Source organism: Nuphar pumila, chromosome 2 (assembly GCF_984573655.1).
Source record: "Nuphar pumila chromosome 2, dmNupPumi1.hap1.1, whole genome shotgun sequence".
NCBI lineage: Eukaryota > Viridiplantae > Streptophyta > Magnoliopsida > Nymphaeales > Nymphaeaceae > Nuphar > Nuphar pumila.
Window position 1 is genome coordinate 112,733,055 of NC_143250.1, and position 20,083 is coordinate 112,753,137.

The following is a 20,083-nucleotide window of genomic DNA, read 5'->3' on the forward strand; positions in this document are numbered from 1 at the left end:
GCATTATGACTTTGACCAAACCTCACATTCCGCGTTTGGAAATTTCCTCTCATGAATTGTCTTTACACCAAACGTGGGGTTGACTAAAACCCTACCGAATGATTGTACATTTCAAGCCACAATAGCATGGAAAATGAGTGACTGACTTACCGGAAAACAATCAGACTTTTCCTTATCACAAGAAAAGTAAAACTTCATGTGTTTGGATATTGACAAAGCTTCTCTTTATCGTTTAGTTGGAACCATGTGACAAACGTTTTTTTTCTGCAAAATCTCATTTTTCAAAAACTCGCAAGAAATTGAAATTTTTTCATAAATCTCACATTTTTTTTGCAAATTTTTTGGCAATAAAAAATAAATTTAAAATATAAAAATAATTTTATAAGAAAATATTAATAAAAATACTTAAAAATAAAAATACATATTTTTTATGATAAATAGCAGTTTAAAATGTAAATATTTCATTTACATTATATATACATATATATTCCTTAATTTCTTTGATATTTTTATAGGACAGGATTGTGGATCTTTTGAGCTTTCAGTGTGGTTTGTAATATCTATTGTGATTTTTGTGGAGCTACATCTTTACAAATTAAAGATATAATAATTATAAATTTACGGTTGTTTTATGATCTTATATTAGTGATTCTATGGATTTTATCTAAAAATAACTTGATTTTATTGGTATATCCCATATTTATCAGAAAATAGGTTATCATATTTTTCATGTATTTTTCTCTTTTCATGTTGTTCCTATATTTTGTTTATTCATTTGTGCTAATATATGGTTTGCATGTAACCATGTATATGATAACATGAAATTTAATACATAATATAAAATAAGTATGGTTGCTTTATGAACTTAATTATTTGAAGAATTTTATGAAAAATTATTCTGAATTTATTGGTATATCTCATATTTGATGATTTTTTTTTTACAGACTAGATCCAGTATTACTTCAAATACTTCATCTCTGTACTCAACCTAATTACCTGATTGGATTTGTTTCAGATTTGGATCTTGATTCAAATCAACTATTAACAATTCAGATTTGGGTTTAGACTATCTATGGCATGGAAGCAAACCCAAAATGAACAAAAATAAATCCTAAAACAGCGCCAAGAAGAATTGCTGGTAAGGAGCTGAACTAACCGAACAGGGCATGTTCAGGCTAGGCTCATTTACTAGTGGATTGAGCTCGTGGCTTGGCTCGTCCTGCGGGGTCGTGTAAAAACATTTCATGTTATTTATACATAGTATATATATTTTTATATATTATACTTGAAAATATATATAATTTTTTATAAATTACATGTAATAGTCAATATTTTATGTATATATTTTTCATTCACCTTTATATATATATATATATATATATATATATATTACGTATTTTTCCTTTTATATATTACACAAAATGTATATATTTTTTTATCTAAACGAGGACTATATCTAGCCGAGCTGAACACCTTGTGTTCGGGTATTCACGTCATTTTATCAAAAGATCAGGAACGTTCCGTAAAAACACCATCTCACCGCCTGAAGTCAGTCAACGCGCGCGCGCGAGAGAGAGAGAGAGGGGGGTTTGGGCGTTCCTTGCACGCAAAGACTAGTCTCCCTCCGGATGTCGCTGCGGCCCAGTCAGCCCACACGGACAGCTCCTCTTTACCGTACCACCACTACCATTTCCCCTCCTCCGCTCTCCTTCTGCAAATCATCAATCAAACTGAACCATTTCCTTTGTTATCTTCAAAGTTCAATCCGCTGATTCTGTTGTTCTGTTTACTTGAGCATTCTTTCCTCCTTTATCTCTGTGCTTTTGGTGTTGAATGAGCAGTTGATGGCACCATCCCCACATGATTTCGCGACTGTTCGGAGGAGGGTGGGATAGGGATAGAAGGAGCAAGGACGAGGACGAGGACGAGATGCCCAGTAGGGGCTCGTCGATGCCGACGGACTCCAAGAGCCTGCGAGGGCAGAGGCCCCGCCTCGACCGCCGCAACGCCGCCAAGAACATCCACTACGACTCCTCCGCCCTCCGCACCCGCTCTCTCGAGCTGTTCCCTTCCGACCAGGAGGCCGTCACCAGCTTCCGCGTCGTCGACGGCGAGCTAGGGGACATCTACGAGAAGCTCGGCATCAGCTGCCCAGAGGATTTCGGCATCCCCGAGGCCGAGTGGGAGGCGAGGAAGGCGCGGTCGTCGTCCGATCTGCTCCCGCAGACGCGCCTTCGGGTCGACGATTCGCCACCGAGGAGCGGAGGTCCGCTGGGGGCCGGGGCGAGCGGATTGGAGTCCCCCTCCCGGGAGGCGGCAGCTAGGGTTTCGGACGGAGAAGGGGCAGGACTGGTTCCGGCCAACGAGGCGCGGGTTTCTCCGGCCCCGGCCGGGAACGGGATGAAGGGCGTCCGGCCGCCCCCCGTGCTTGCGCCTCCGCCCGTGATGTCCCTGACCGTGAGAGACGAGGGCTTCTCTACGTGGGATATCCTCAGGTCGTTGGGCCCCGATGAGGACGATCAGGGGAAGTCTCTCCGCCTCGAGTCGTCTGAGAGCGAGGGCGAAGCGGAGGAAGAGGTGGATGAGCAGGAGGCGGCGGCGGAGGAAGAGGTGGATGAGCAGGAGGCGGAGGAAGAGATGGATGAGCAGGAGGCGGTAGCTCGCCGCAACGACCTCTCGGCCTGTTGCTCGTTCACGACTTCGAACGACGACGATTCCTCTACCACGACTACGGAGTCCACCTATGTGTCTCCGGTTGGGAGGCCCAGGCGCGAGATCAAGTCATGGCAGCGGGGCGAGCTTCTTGGGAGCGGATCGTTCGGTACGGTGTACGAAGGGATCAGCAGGTAAATTTTGGTTTTGCTGATCTTTGCTCTGTGTGGAGGTTATTCATTGTTTCAATTGTGGGTGATTTCTTCTTGCTGATATCGATTGGTACTGAGAATTATGAGAATTAGTTGTTTTTGGAACCAATGTGTAGAGTTTAGGATCCATGCTATTCATTTTTTGGATAATTGAACGCTAATGTCTGTATATTGTTAGTATCCTGAATTCATGGTTTGCTTAGGACAGCTTCATTTTGTGAGAAGAATTTAGGGTGTGTAGGCTGCTTATCTAGATTAATGGCCTAATTCAGTAAATACATTTATGGATATAATGTTTTCTAATTTTATAAAATTTATGCAGATAGAAGGGAGAAGCTGGATTCTGCATTATGTAATATGATTGCAGTATCGAAATTTACCCCATTTTTTTAGAAAAGTAGGTTTATCTGAACACAACATTAGGAGGATGACGTGATGTTCCTCTTTATCTAGAAAACCGTGATAAGATAGGATTTTTCATTATGGAACCACCGCATTTCCCAGATTACTGAGATTTTATGGATCATTGAGTGCGCTGTGAGCGTGGACACCACCTCAGTGTTTCTGCTCTATATATAATCATTTGATACGTCTAGTGCCAAACTTATCTTCTTATCACAGTAGTTTGCTTGTTAATTTTGGACAATAAGAAAATTTCTTCTTCCCAAACCCACCACATTCACTACTTAGGTATGTGATTGAATATTTTCCTCATTGCTTTCACTTCAACAATGTGAGGCTGATCAAAGAAATGCTTGAGCATAGCTATGAGGTATTGTTAGAGGATAGGTGTTCTTTGTTAGCAGATACCAGGTCATCTTTCTTCTGCCATGATTACGTATATGTGTTCTTGAGCTTGTTACCAGCTTATCAAGGCTTTCCTAAGAACAGTTCTGCGAATGGAAGGAATTTTTTTTCTTTGTTTGACAGATTTCTCCTCAAGCATATCAGTCATGCCCTTGTCTCTCTTTTAAGTTTTAAGGACTTGGGTAGTGCTTGCACGTATTTATAAACAACAATTTTCTGTTTACCATTTGTTAAAACATTTTTTTTGGATTTTTTATTTATTTACATTATAGAGAAATAAAGAATGGCCCTTTTAAAAAAATAGAGCAGAGGCTATTTTTTTGGTTGACCCTCCCCTCTCCTGTCATGTTCGCCCATCAACCAACCTCCTGTCATGTGAGTGTCCCAATGGCATTTCTGTAATTTCCATGTAAATCTGTACTTTTTACATATATTTGGTGGTGGTGGTGGTGGGGGGGGGGGGGGTCTGCCTAACACCAGCTTACCTATAAAAATAAAATAAAAAGAAAAATCCTTTATATCCTCTCAAAAAACAGTAGCAATGTTTTAGGATCACATGCTAATAAAATCTTCTAGTAACCACTAAGGCTAATTTCTATTTAATAATACAATCTTTTAAAGCTAGATTTTAACCTTATGTTGTCTTCCAAGTGCTTTAGTACCATATATAAAAATATCATGATCATGAAACCTTATTCCTTCTACGCATGTGAATTTTGTGGGTCATCATTTCTCTGTTCAGCTTTCCTATTTAAAAGGGAAAACAAATAATCAACTCCCAACAAAATTTGAACTGTATTGTATTTCTAGTGAAACATATCCTGAAACTATTTTGAACCTTATGGTCCAATGCCAGCCGGTCAGGTACTTATATTTGTTGATCATATTTTGGAGTCTTTCAATAACTGATGAAGCATGAGTGAAGGTAGAAAGGACTATGAGCTACCATGAGCCCAATCTATTAGTCCCAAGACAACTTCCTTGCCGTCTCAACATGTTGCCTTCTGTTTGTCAATGAAATATGTTTGTTGCTCTTTTTTAGCCTTCAAGAAAAACAAATGTTGCAATAAAAAAAAGAAACATTTTAATATGTGATATCGAAGATGTTGCATCCAAAATCTTGGAGAGCCTGACAACGTGCCACAAGTATGGGACTTAGTGCGGTGTTTAGGGTTGAAGGGATGCGTGCATGCCACAGATAGTGCTCTGTGCTGAAGTTGGCACTGAGCTGTGTAAGGGGGTGTGGCATGTGTGTGGGTGTGGTGCAACGCAGGTGCTAAAGAGGTGCGTGTGTGTGCATGTCACTAATTGTGTCCTGTGCCTGAGCTTGGCACTGGATTGTGCAAGAGATGTGTGGCATGTGCACAGGCATGGTGCAATGCACATGCAGAAGAGGGTGTGCATGCAACGGATTGGGTCTTGTGCCCGAGTGTGACACTAGGTTGTGCAAGGAGCGTGGCATGTGCACCGGCATGGTGCAGTGCAGATGCGGCAACAGATGCACGGATGTGTGTGTGAAGTGCGGTGGAAGTACCTCAGGAGTGATGGATTGGTTGGTTGCAGCGTGCACGAGGCAGTTGGACCATCCCCGTAGCAAACATGCCCTACCCATGTGTGCAGAGCTTGGTGCGCATGCACAATAATGGTGCTGCATGTTGTATGGGCCATTGGCGTGCGTGATGTACTTGGTGTGCAAAGCACAACATGCAGTTGGCACGTGGTTGCGGTGAGCTTGGTAAAGGCGTTGCATGTGCAGCAATGTGTGCACAATCTTTGAGGCGATAATCAAGCATGCATTTGAAGTTGTTTGGGGCCAAGAACGAAGATTCACCATGTAAATGGACTGTGGAGAACACGTGGGTGAAGGCAGATTTGAAGAATTCTGAAGTTGAGAAATTTATGGTTCCCCAAGTGTTTTTCGGGTTCTTCTTGCTGGCAGGAGCCTGGCTCCTAAAACATCTATATAGGGGACCTCTTGTTTGAGCTGTTGAGCACATGTTGCAGCTGTTTGGCATAGGCACCTCCTATATCGCACGGGCAGCACTGGGAGTGCATGGGGGTGTCCGTGTGTAGTTCAAATCCCCCATGGGACGTAGGCAAAGGCCTTGGGTGTGCGGGTGGGCGGCTCTTGGTACGGCGGTGCTGTCCCAACCGTGCATGGTGGCACGGGGTTGTGCAAGTGAGTGCACAACGCCGACGAATGAGTTTGGGTGGTGTTGTTCGCTATGGCATGAAATCATCAACCGATCTTCGGACTGGGGGTCGAAAGACCTTGTCCCTTTGGTGGCGAGGTTATGGTAGGGGCGTGCCCATGTGATTGCGATCTGCTCCATGGCATGCGAGGCTAAGGCATCTGTGCGTTGGTGGCGTGGATGACTGAAATTGAGGAAGGTTGGCTCGCAATGATAGTTGGAGGCATGAAATACATCGATAAAGGCTTTGGGATGTGCCATGCTCTTCATGACCCGTGTTGGATGTTGGTTAAGTCGGTAATGCCGTGAAGGCACGTTTCAGCTATTGCCAACATGCGCTTGCTTGTGGGAGTAGTAAGGCATGGTTGACTTGGCGGTTGAAGGTGCTAGCCGGTATGGGACGGCTATGCACGGAAGTGGCGATCAGATACGCGATGGACCATGTTCAAAAGGACTTATTAGAAAGAAAAGTTTGCTAAGTTGACGTTCCGCTGTGTAAGAAATTTACGTGTGGGAAGCACGTGCTGTGAGGCTGACTAGGCTGCAAGGCCTAGTGCCGCACGGGCGTTCCTTGGCTCGAAATGCAAAAAAAGTTTGGCCTTGGAAAAATTAGCCCGTGACAGAAGATTTGTCTTAGAAAAATGGTCTGATGATCTTATCATGTTATGTTTGTATGGTTTGTCCCTGCCCCCTCGCTTCACCACCACCCTCACCTCTCTCTATTTCCGCTTCCCTGCTTGTAAAGCAAGAAATTGGTTGGTTAGAAAAATTTTGTATGATTGATTTCTGCTTTGTTGCTTGGTACTTGAAGACATCAAGGAAGGAGATGAAGTTTCATGAACCTATTACAAGCATTAGATATCTGCATGGATATGCATACAGACACTTGATTTTCTGACAGCTGTTAGAGTTATCTTTGGTTAAACTGCTGCTTGATAAACATCCTTCTTGACAATGATCTTACTGGAGACAACAGACTTATTTTGCGTTAGATGTGATATTTTCATTTCCTATTTATGTTCAAAACTCTTTATGATCATTGAAATTTTGTGTTTTCTCAGTGATGGATTTTTCTTTGCCGTAAAGGAAGTCTCTTTGATTGGTCAAGGAGGCAAGGACCAACTTAGTCAACTTGAACATGTAAGTCAATACTGAAACCTGTATCTGACTTTTTATTTTTTTCCATTGAACTTGGTATTATGTGAATCAAGATGATCTTACTAACAGCTATGCGTTGCTTGAGTATGTACTCTATTGTACAGTTGAAAGGCAAAGTTATGCCTCTGATCATTGTTTGCAACTTGCTCCCTTTCAGGAAATTGCTCTGCTAAGTCAGTTTGAACACGAGAACATTGTTCAGTATCTTGGTACTGACAAGGTAGTCTCTTAGCTGCCTGTCATTAAATCTAGTTGTTTCGTGTTTTATTTTTATTTTATTTTGAATATTCTTAGTCTTAGAGTCAAAAGTGCTAGTTGGCGCCTGTGGGGCTAGCTGGGACTCAAAAGAAAAAGTAAAGAAAAACAGAAAATTTATAATAAATTGCTGAAATTAACAATAAACATATGTTCAGTATGAAATTAATCAAGGAGTTGATTATGAATGAATGCAACATATTGTAACACTGTAAAAGTTGTTATTTTTTGTAAATAAACACAAAGCAATTAAAAAAAATATCACATAATTGTGATTTAAAAACAGTCTGCATATATATAAGATTTAAACAAAAGAGTTACACCGACCACGAGGCCTAGTCTAGGCAGGAGGCCTGCACCTAGTCTGACTAGTTGCCTAGTTGGCATTCTGACTATTCCCGATTAGGGGTGGCAATCGTGTCGGGTTGGCGGGTCAGCATATCTCAACCCGAACCCGACCCGTTTATTAAACGGGTCGGCTGTGGCAAACACGAACCCGACCCGTTTAATAAACGGGTAACCCGACACGACCCGCCAACCCATTTAATAAATGGGTTGGGTCGGGTAAACGGGTTCTCAGGTTCGCGGGTCGGGTTGACGGGTCGGGTTGGCGGGTCGACGGGTCGGGTCGTCGGGTTGGCAAACGGGTTGACCCGTTTATTAAACGGGTTGGCTTAAGCCCAACCCGAACCCGCCTAAGAGGCGGGTTGGCGGGTCGTGTCAGGTTTTGCCACCCCTATTCCCGATGCACCACTTGTTTGTCATTGTTGTGCTACTAAGAGGTTGATTTTGAGGGCACTAGCACAAAAGCTATGTCACATGGGTGCGGGTGCGGGGATTCGACACTTCCAAAAAACCTGTGTGCGGGGGTGCGGTAGGGGCAAAAATGTAAAAATAAATAAATAAATAAATATATATATATATATTAGAAAAGGGAATAATAATAATAATAGTAATGTAATAATAAACATATATTAAAAATCTAGAAATAATTTTAATGTATGGATCCACAGTTGGATCCAACATGCGGATCCACACCGCAAGAGAACCGCGGATCCACCTCGCTGCTGGATTCCGGGTCTTGGACTCGGCCCGTACCCTACGAGGAAAAAAAAGTATAATTTAAGGCAACTCGATACGTGTTGCTCGATAAAACGAGGGTGGTTCCCGCAAGGTGAAATCGCAAAGGGGGAGGGGGGCAGAGCATAGCCACCAGGAGGACGGGGCGCTCCTACCTTTTCGGGGACCACCGTCCTCAAATAGGGGTCCCAAACCCCTTCTCTTCCACTCTCTACCTCCCATGCTCTCGTTCTTGCGCACGCCAGCAGGAGCAATCCATGCCCTCTACATTTCCCTCTATCTCTTTTTCCCCCCGCCTCTCATCTTCCTCTGTTTTTTCGTTCTCCCTCTCGGCTCGAGCTCGGCTCGAGCTCGGCAGTAGCGGCACTGACAGACCTCCATTCTCACGACAACAGCCTCCTCGCCGGTTAAGGTAGGTTTTACTGTGATTTCGCACAACTACTGAGTTTTCAAGCATGCTTTGGATTTGCTGTAACTCTCAACTCGAAAAATTGGGGGTTTGGGTTTGCCGTGAATCCCCAAATAAAAAATTTGGGATTTAGGGTTGGGTTTATTACGATTGTTGAGGGTGTATTCTGTTTCAAGTTGCAATGGGTTGTAATACACCCAAATCGAAAAGATTTTGAAGTTTTAGAGGGGTTTTCGTGTGGATGCAACTGTGGGCCTTTTCGTGTGCCGAAATGGCCCTGGGTGCGGTCAACGCACCCAGGGTCGGGTTGACCGCACCCGGTGCCGCACCCGCACCCGCGTCGACGCGGGTGCTGCACCCCGCTAGCTGAATCCCTGTGACATAGCACAAAAGTATGTGGTAAACACCCGATGATTCGCTATAAGTGGAAAAGTGGTAGTACTCTTATTGGCTGAGGGAGGCAAAGATTAGGGAATTAGTGAACATTAAGAAAACCAAATACCATGAGGACTTGTAACCAAAATTTTAGAGTTATGACTAAAATATAAAAGAAATTAGAAAAAAATAAGAAGAATATAATTACTGCTAAATTTAGTCAGCATAAGTTGCGTGAATCACAGTCATCCTTGGAGTAAGTTTATTTGGTAAACAGGATGAAACTGAAAAATCTAAATCTCTCTGTCTGCTATCTTAGAACTGCCTGCCTCAACTTATTTGTTGACTGGAAATGTTAATTAGGATGCCAATGATTGACATCAAGATCTATTTGCTGTTGCTAATGGCATAAATACACATGTTTAACCTGAAAAAGGAAACCGAATGCTTGCGCTTAAATGGTTGGTTTCAGCATCCTTGAAATGGGATAATCCTGATTTAGTTACTAAATGAGTGCTGGAAAATATGCTAGTGTTGGTATTTGGATCATTTACTATGCTATTCTTTTCAAATGTATTTTTCTTTGTACGTCTGTTTTTATTACCATGACATGGGATTAGATTCATAAGTCCGGCAAAGATGGTCATGTTTTTTTCTTTTTGGGATGATTTACCATTCACTGGTATCTTTTACTCAAGGTTTGTTTGTCAATACTATCTATCACCTGAAGATATTAAAGGGATGAGGGATAACATCTTATTGGTGTTATTTACATTGCTAATTACATCTCGATGACTCTTCATATTGAACATGTATCACTGATATTCAAATTTTGTTGCTTGATTTGTACAGGAGGGTGATAAACTTTATATATTCCTCGAGCTTGTGACACAAAAATCTTTGTCATCACTTTATCAGAAGTATAACCTACAAGATTCTCAAGTATCTGTTTACACAAGGCAGATCCTGAACGGCTTGAAGTATTTGCATGACAAGGGTGTCTTGCACAGGTGATATGCCAATATTTGTGCTGTTCAAGATTTTTTTGTAAGCCCATTTATACTAGTCAGTGTGTGTATCTGACTGAAAATCGTTGTCATTTGGAATCTTTTTTAAAAATAAAGAGATAAACAATGAGGTCATTTTTAAATATAAAAATAAAAGGAAAATTTGTGTAAATGTAGTGATCATATCATGATATTGTCATGCTAATACTAGAGTAGAGCTCATCTGCAAAACTGCATCCCCACGGCAAATCTGAGTTCTCTTCCAATGCCTCTCCTCTAAGGTTTCTTCTACCCTCAATCACCCAGCCATCGACAACATTCCAGCACTCTGTGACTGTCCTAGTCTTGACACTGATTGATGTGAAAAGCCTAGAGAAACATTGGTATAAAAGAATGTCCAACACCTACAGATCATACCAGAAGGATATAGCCTGGCCATCACCCCGCTTCATATCATGATATTTTCATTGTATTGTCTATATCTGTTATGATTTACATATATATAGAGAGAGACATACATACATATATGTAAATGTATGTGTGGATGTAGAGTTAGCCAATACCTAGCTAGTTAGTTATTGGCTTTCACATCTGCGTGAATGTTAACAAGTTTACCTCAAATTCTAAAATTATGTGGTAGTTTCATGCACTATTTTTCTCCAACATAATTGTTTTAGTCTATGTTACTTGGACATTGACACGGGTGTCGGTGTGGGATATGTGAAGAAGTGTCAGACATGACAGGTCTTAAAAAATTAGATACTTAAACATGACAATATATAAATATAAAAATATATATATATATAATAGATAAAAGAGAGATTTAATTATTCAAATAAAACCATAAAAATATAAAATGCACATTCCTTTTGCAATTGTAATTTGATCCTTGATCATTTACTGTTTTATGAACATGTAAGATTGTAAATACAAAAAGTCAAAAACATATCATCAAGACTAATGAGAGTGTTGATGCATGATGGATACTTCCTAGATTAGTATCTTCCACATCCTAAAATAGTTGACACTTGTTTAACAAGTCTCCATAAAGTCAGACATCCCTGTCCTTTATGCAAGAAACTGGAAACTCGTATTGACGCTCCTTGGATACCGCGTGTCCAAATACAATTTAAGGTGTCGGACACCTGGTACGTGTCCAAATTTTTGGACACTTCTAATTTTAAAAACAGCTTGTTCAGGAGTGTCGGTCTCAGGAAGTGTCCGACATTGACACTTCAGCTTAAGTGAAGTGTCCATTTAGACACTTCACCTAAGCTGAAGTGTCAATGTTGGATTCTTACCGGCACTGACACTCCTGGACACGACACTGACACACCGTTTTTAAAATTAGAAGTCTCCAAAAAATTGGACACGCATGTCGGGTGTCGACACCTTAAATTGTGTTTGGACATGCTGTGTCCAAGGAGTGTCCAGTTTCTTGCATAAAGGACAGAGGTGTCCGACATTATGGACACTATTCTAGGGTGTGGAAGATACTTACCTGGGAATTTTTCATCACGCATTGGCACTCCTATTAGTCTTGATGATTTGTTTTTGCTTTTTGTACTTAGAATCTTGCATGTTCATAAAACTGTAAATTATCAAGGATAAAATTACAAATAGGAAATGAATGTGCATTTTTTATTTTATGATTTTGTTTGCATAATTCTTTAATCTCCCTTTTATCTCTTATATATATATATATATATATATTGTCATGTCTGATACCCGTGTCAGTTTCCAAGTGACATAGGTCCATGTAAACTTGATGTCTATGTATGGCTGTCGATTACAACTCGCATGTGTGTGAGTGCGCCAGAATTGCCAATCGAGGAAGCGGGAAGCGAGGCACTTCTAAAATTTTTATGAAGCGAGAAGCGCGGGACGACTTGGAAGCGAATCGGGAATTGTCTCGAAAGCAAGAAGGGAAGCGAACCGGAAGTGACTTAGGAAGCGAAGTGGAAGATAAGAGAAAACAAAGAGGGTAGCGACTTAGGATTTGAGTGGGAAGCAAATAGTAATCGAGTTTTCTTGATATTGGGCAAAAAAATTTTGTTAAAGGCTCCAATACCTCCAAAAAATGAAATTTCACTTCCTGATGTTGAGAATGGAGCAGGAAGCGAAATACGAAGCATGCTTTCCATTTAAAAGGTTGCTTCCCCCTATGCATTTCCGACGCGATGCGTTTCGGGGAAGCGCGCTTCCCTAAGTCTTATGGCATTTTTGGTAACCTTGATATGCGCACATGCTCACAACGAAATGACATATGGATTCAGTAACTGTTTGAAAACTTGCTTGAGTATTCAGTTTAGTGCTTTGAGAATTCGGTAAGCATTGTCACCTGTGCATGTGCATTTTGCAGGACATGCAGATGCCTGCAGAATGTTTGAAACCACAAACTTAGAATAGTTGTTAGCATGGGCTGAAAGAATTGAACATTTTCTGAGTTTTCGTAAAACATAGATTTTCTTTATAGAGCTATAAAGCTAGAACCTATTGAAGCAGGAAAGCTCTCTGTTCATGGTCAAATCATATAATACACACTCTCATTAAAGCAGCTTGTCGTTTTCTATTCTTGCTTTGAACCTTAAGCTTGTATATGTTTTGGCCTTGCAGGGATATCAAATGTGCTAATATTTTGGTGGATTCAAAAGGCATGGTGAAGCTTGCAGATTTTGGATTAGCAAAGGAGGTGAGTCTTGTTTTTTTTGCAGATTAGTCTTTGTTGTAATTAGTTTCTTGGTGCTGAACCTCATGTTTTGAGGAAACCTATGTGAATTCCTTGCAGGTTGATAAATTACAAATGCTGTACTCTTGCAAGGGAAGTGCATACTGGATGGCTCCTGAGGTTTGATTTTCTTATTATTTTTTGCATAGCTTTAATCATTAGTTGTTTCGTACTTCTTGTAGCATTTAAATCTTTGCTTCTGGTTCATGTAATATGTATTTAACTTTAGTGTTAATTTCTTGACTCATTTTATAGGTTGTGAATCCTCGAAAGGCATATGGTCTTTTAGCTGATATATGGAGCCTTGGTTGCACCGTCTTAGAGATGCTAACTGGTCAGGTTCCATACGGCAACTTGGAATGGGTGAGTATTTGTGGTGGGATATCTTTCAAATCTTGTTCTTTGCAAACTTTTTATTATCTTGAAATTTGTTCATTTTGTCAAGATATTCTGTTTCTATGCTAGTTGAATTTTGTTGCTGTTTTGGAGTTAAGACATGCTCTACTTCTTCACATAGCTGATACTAGTGTCTCTTGCTTCCCATGCATGTTGGATGGTTTCTCCTCTTAAAGCCTCCAAGCTTCTTATTGTTGTTGACAAAATGTTTGTGTTGGACCCTAAGATTTGCTGACCAAAAGGCACAGATAAATTGCCTAAACTTATGCCTTAGAGGCTTTAAACAAATTTGGACTTCAGCAATTCTTTGAGGGCCGTTGTAGTCCATTTTGGTAAACTTGGTTCTTCTGAAAACTATGTCCTTGACAGGACAGGTGAGATAAAACCTATATCTACTCTGAAATTCGTGCAACAAATTCCAGTGACTAGCAAACTAATACTTCTTTATTTATGAATCTATTTCTCTAGTTGCTACTGAGTTTTCTTACTGAAGATATGCAAATATTAGTAAATGTAACTACATGGTTTTCTCTTTCCTTTTTCTTCTCTTGTTTTTGCCCTACATAGGAACTATGTCACACGGACACTTCATTTTTCCCTCCATACCCGTGTCGACACCTGGACACACCATTTTACCCTCCATACATACAAGTTTGTATTCAATTTATAATTTATATTTATATTTTAGTTTATAACTTTATATTTTCAGTATATAATATATATTTTAGATATAGCATATATATTTAGATTATATTCAGTTTATTTTGTATTTATGTGATATTTAATATATATATATATATAGATATATATGGAGAGAGAGAGAGAGAGAGAGAGAGAGAGAGAAATGGGTCTGTGCTAAATGAAATATGCTAAATGAAACATGCTAAATGGACTTTTATGCTCTTCTGGTGTTTTTTTCACAGTCCCGACCCCATAAACGTGTTGGGCATGGTCGATTTACGAGGAATCCACACCTGGATCATGTGTTTTCGATGGAAAAAATGATATTTGGAGCCTCAAAATTTTACAAAGATTTTGGCCGTTGATTTTTTGAACGTTATAAAAACCCACCCATGTGTCAGAATCGAACACTTCAAGAGTTGATCCTTATAAAATCAAGTATATAGATCACATCTGTATGGTCAGAATTTAAAAATAAAATGAAAAATCCCTGAAAAACTCATTTAACATATTTCATTTAGCATGTACCCATTACTCTCTCTCTCTCTCTCTCTATATATATATATATAACTGAACATATTAGGCCCACTTTTCTCATTCTGCCCCATAGTTTAAAGTGTTTTATGATAGATCTGAACCGCTAGATGTGTTTAGCATACTCGATTTAGTGGGAATCGACTCTTGGATCATCTTTTTTCGATGAAAAGAAGTATTTTTATGAGCCAGGAAAAATTGATGCCTTCATAGCCATTGATTTTGGATCACCGGAAAAACCTGTATACAGGTCAGATTCTGGTGATCCAAAAGCCGGTTCCCACTAAACAAAACCTATAGATCACATCTATGGTGTTAGATGTGAGAAAAAATACCAAAAAACTACCATTTTGAGGGGGCAGAACGAGAAACTGGTCTGAACCAGCACATTACTCATATATATATATATATATATATAGCTGTGTCCCCATACCCACACTTTTTAGAATTGCCGTATCGTACCCTCCATACCCACACCCGTACCCAGGTGACATAGCTTAGGAACTACTCTGTAGGAGAGCCTTCCGCAAGTGCTTGGGCACTCTAGCAGTATCTGAAGGATGTTGAAGGATATCTACCTTGGTTTGAATAGCTCTACTAGGCAAGAAGCGACCTACTGTAGACCCTGTTCAACTGTGGTAACCACACTACTCACACGTTTTGAAGAACATGGATCGTCTCTTCATGCATTTCAGCTTTACAAAGTATGTGATTTTGGTAACAGTAACTGTTGCAGATTACAAGGTCTTGTGAGGATAGATTGAACAGTTATAGGATTATCACACACTGCCAATTGGTGATATCTACTGATGATCTTAATACAAAGGGATGTGTCGTTCCCAGAAGAAAAACATGTGAAACTACATGTCAATCCACTGTTATGGGTGATTGGTTTCCTCAGATCCCTTGTCTGTCCGTGGTCTGGTTCTTCAAGAAATACCAAAAAATTGGAGGGTGTACCTTGTTAACTGTTCTGTGGCACATAGTTGATGGAATCTTTGCATCTTTATTGAGTTGATTAAGATTCTTCGTTGTTGATTCAATTAAATGGCTGTTTCAAGAAACCGTCCAAATCTTCTCTTGCAATTTTTTGTTCGTTTAGTTTGTTGGAACATATATAATTTTGGCTTGCTTAAATTCTGAAGTGTCAATTTTCATGTGCTGCACTGTCCTAAATGTCCAGAATCTGAATGATCATGTTATTGTTGTGATTGAACGAAAGTGTTGCATCAATATGCTGAGAGCGTAGTTGAATATGTTTTGGTATATGTTTATTGGCGTGTGGAAATCTAAGGGCTTCCTTACTGTTGTGACAGACTGCTGCACTATTCAAGATTGGCCGGGGTGAACCACCACCTATACCTGATCACCTATCAAAAGATGCACGTGATTTTATCAAGCAATGCATACAAGTGGATCCAGACAGCAGGCCCGCCGCAGCTAAGCTTCTTGAGCATCCTTTTGTCAAGGGATCATCGATTTCTTCAGCTTCTGACACACGCAGTCACGAGAGGCAAGCTTAATTGCTGGACAACTCTGTTTTCTCTGTGGATGAGTAGGTCGGTTATGGTTTTTCTTTACCTAATCGATAAAAACACACGAAAGAAAAGCACTAATGATATTATTTTGATATCATTAGAGTATTATTGTCAAGCCCTTGTACGCAAGCCAGCGAATGGCAGAGTCTACATTTATAAGACAGCAAGCAAACATGGCAAACTCGAGCAACAGGAGTAGCAAATACTGCAACGGCTTGCCTTAGCAATTCAGCTCGCATTGATGTTGTACTATATTGGTCATTTAATATGTATTTGTTGATAGCAGGGTTGTATTGTTCATTTCAAAAGTTCTGTGAGTTTCCTGGATGAAGGTCATTGTAGTTATAAAATGAAAAGGAAATGAAATTGATTCTTGGTCCTTTGCTGGAACACTTTTTCTTGAGAGAGAGAGAGAGGGGGGGGGGGTCTGGACTCTTGAACTTGAATCATGTAGTTATGATTTTAGTGCGACCTCTCACGTACGTATGGCAGTGGACTGGGGCGGAGGCAGGGGACAAGGTCTCCGCTGCCCTGTTTCAAAATTTTGCCCTCCATCCCCTCCATCTTTGCACGGGTTTTGATTTTAACCTTCAGCTTCGGTTCATTCTCTGTTTCATATCCTTCATTCTCGGTCTAAATGGGGCGAGGTGGGGCTCTGTTTCTCTAGTCCTGCTGTTATAGGGAAGAGAAATGGGCGCTCATGCGTCTTGTTAGAGGAAGGAGAAAAATAAGAGAAGAGGAATTCGAGAAAGGGTTTTATGTTGGTTATATATATATATATATATCCCCCCCCCCCCCCCCCCCTTCCCGTTCCACTGCCAGCCCTATTCTCAAGTGTAAAGAGTGATACGGTGGCTTTATGGATGCCAATTTTGAGGTATGAGCCAATTGCATGTTTGTCTACTTTCAAACTTTTAGCTTGTTGGGCTCTCTTTCCGTGTTGCACCCTAAACCTTGAGATAATGTTTGTCATTTGATCAGCTTCCATTTCGGAGAATGCCTATATTTGTGTGTAATGTTCATCATTCACCATGACTCACTGAAAATGCTCTCCTTCTTGCATGTCATCTCTGCCAATATATTGGACAAGGCTTGATGATTAAGATCATCATTATCATCCACTCGGGAAAATCTCAGCAACGGGAATCTTGTGATAAATTAAAATTCTTGTTTTTTTTTTAGAAAATATGAGTTATGTAAAAAAAAATATAAAGAAAATAAGTAAATGAAAATTTGTAATATTTCTCAGGAGGGTAAAAAGTAGTTTTAACATGAAACATGGTCAACTCAATAGCTGACTGGTTTGGCAATTGTCACAAAAAACTTGGGCAGTAAAATGTACTACTTTTCCAAAAAGGTTGGTAGTTTCTTGGAATTTCGAGTAAAAGGTGGGTAATAGGCATAACCTTTTGTCTTCATCTTAAAGTGATTTTATGGTTACCAAAGCTTTGAGGGTGTAGCAATCGCCAAGCCAACGTGGCCATGTGGTCGTGAGGGTGTTGAGATGAAGGCACCAGATCAAACCTTTCTGGCGTAGCTTTTAGAGGTGAACCACATGAGGCAGGGTGGTCATGGTGCTGAGATGAAGGCACCGGATCAAACCCTTCTAGCACACCGGATGTGTCCGTAGCTTTTAGAGGTGGACCACGTAAGGCAGGGTGGTCATGGGGCCCTACTCAGGTTTTTCCTCACTTCGGCGAGGGTTCCTCGTCATAAAAAAAATAAGACTTCCAAAAATAAATAAAAAATTAATAATAGGGATAATCCTGATGCAAAACATGGTGATTAAGTTATAAAAATAACGTTCGTTTTGCAGAAGTTGGAGGAATAAAATTTAGATGCATACAGCACCCCAAACCCAAGACACGGATGAGGGATGGTAGAGAAAATTTAACACTGGATAAAGGAAAGAGGCTTCAAAGAAGTTTGCAAGCTGCAAGAGTTGCAAGGAAATGTGACAGAATCTTCCAATAACTCCTTTGGAAAAGTAACAATCCACAAGATGTGTCCACAATCATGAAATATGCCATTACCAACAACCATGATGCTGTAATTCTAGTTGACACAATTGAACATAGAAACATCAAGTACCCATGTAAGCAAGAAGGATGTCAATTATCAAAATTGATTGAATCATGGTTTTTAATTTTTGCATCGGATTTTATTTTTGAGTCTTGTAAGATTGTTGCAAGAAATATATGTTTTGTCTCCCTTAAATTTACTGATTTACAAGGGTTAATTTGCATAGGAAAATCCACAACCCTTGGCAACAAAAGTCCTGCATAAAATGGAGACCGTCCCTGCATCTTTGATCTTCGCGGGCGATGGAATCGTGACTGGTAAGGCAGGCCCTGCAGCAAACACAAGGGACTCATTCGAAGATATGATGGGCCTTCCCCGTATCAAGAAAGTGGGAAACACCACCTTCGAGAATTTCTTGTTACCTTCCCTTTCCAATAAATTTATAGGGAGAATTTCATTTCCTCCTACAATTTTGGGAAATCCCTTGAATTCCCATTTTGTTTGTGGAATGCCAAACATCCCCAGTGCACGATTTCAAACTTTCATTGGCCACGCAGAATGGAATTTTTGATGTGCTAGTACTAGTAGGCATATGAAAACATGTTAGGGAGAGGACTGGGCCCAAAGCCAACTTTATTTAGATTACTTATGTTTTAAAACCAATTAAATTGGAAGGATGAGCGAGGTCATGAAATGTGCATGGACTAATTTAAAAAGGTGTGCATAGAGATGAGCGAAGCCAGTTAATCTCTAAGAAACATTCGAAAGGAGAAGTTGAAATTGCCATCTTCCCTTGGACTAATTGGAACATTTCCATCAAACCGAGTCTTTTTAGTCTAGTACGCCACATTTTAGGAAAAAAAAAAGGGCAGGGGAAGGGGGATAGAAAGACCATGGCAGATCCCCATCAGCAATAATTCAATTTTTTTATCATAGTTTACTTTGCGGACTTGGAAAATGAGAGGCAGCCTCAAATTTCTGAAGTTGGCAGATACCTATATCTAGGGATGAAAATGGTTCAGATCCGGAACAGCTAAATACATAAGGATTCAGATTAGAATTGGATCAAGAACAGCCAAGAATCGTAAAACCTTCATCCTGAATCCAACCCATTTGTATCCCTACCTCCATCTAAGGGGGAATACTTGCCACTTCTGCTTTTCGACCTGTATACAAATGAATAAGGCTCTGTTTGGGCGCTGGAGATGAAAGTGGAGATGGCCTCTCATTTCCCTATTTCAACTACATTAAAGGGATGCAGTTGACAACTCCACTCCATTTTCTTCACTCTCATCACCCTTCATTTTCTTCATCACTCACATTGGCTCCTAAACAGAGCCTAAAAGCTGAACTACCTCACTTCAAAATATGAAAGTATAATACCCAACATAAAAAAAACGTTTTATCATTTATTTATTGGAAAAAAGAACACCTAACAATTTAAGTTTTATGACTATGCAACAACAAAGGCAAGCTTGATTGATCCTAAGATCACAAGTGGACCTGGACCATGAATTCTCAAGTTTAAATAACAGCTTCTGCCACAAGGGGGGCTGGGGTAGGGCCTTAGCTGCTAGGCAGGCAGTCAAGGTTCAATTCCCATGAGTATCATCCCTCTAAACAAGCCAACACAACTCATAGCACAGGCCCCAAGGGCAGGGATCCTAGCCTGAGTTTTATGCAACCATAGGTATGGCAGGTTGAGCCAGCACAACCAGGTCTTCGTGCGGGTTCGGTTTCTTTGTGTTATAAATCCAAAAAAAAAAAAAAACAGCTTTCCCATTGTTTGTGTAATAATGAATAAGCTTAGTTCTTTCTACAAGTAAATGAGAAGTCAAATGTTTTTTTTGCAATTGATCACACAAAGAGAAAATAAATAAATAAAGTCCTTGAAAATCAGAAATTTCCTTGGACACATTGCGACCTATACTATATTTGCAAATCATAGAAGATTTCTGAACCAAGCTCTCACGCTAATGCAAAATATATCCAATTCCTACGAGTGCTGCAACACCATGTAATAAACAATGAAAAGGA

The 20,083-nt window shown here is 40.3% G+C and overlaps 1 protein-coding gene across 3 annotated transcripts; it reads left to right on the forward strand.

Annotated features, from left to right (window-relative positions):
- The first annotated feature begins 1,634 nt into the window (after positions 1-1,634).
- LOC149846777 (mitogen-activated protein kinase kinase kinase 1-like) lies at positions 1,635-16,407 on the forward strand. 3 transcript variants are annotated; one of them, XM_089996567.1, is made up of 9 exons: positions 1,635-2,846; positions 6,925-7,003; positions 7,179-7,241; positions 9,993-10,150; positions 12,764-12,839; positions 12,936-12,995; positions 13,131-13,238; positions 15,803-16,045; positions 16,126-16,407. In XM_089996567.1, the coding sequence occupies exons 1-8, from the start codon at positions 1,861-1,863 to the stop codon at positions 16,007-16,009; spliced, it is 1,737 nt and encodes a 578-aa protein (XP_089852693.1). In that variant the 5' UTR covers positions 1,635-1,860; the 3' UTR covers positions 16,010-16,045; positions 16,126-16,407. The 3 variants fall into 3 exon arrangements, with proteins under 3 accessions (XP_089852693.1, XP_089852692.1, XP_089852694.1); XM_089996566.1 differs by having other exon boundaries at positions 15,803-16,407; XM_089996568.1 differs by lacking the exon at positions 7,179-7,241 and having other exon boundaries at positions 15,803-16,407.
- Positions 16,408-20,083: the final 3,676 nt, after the last annotated feature.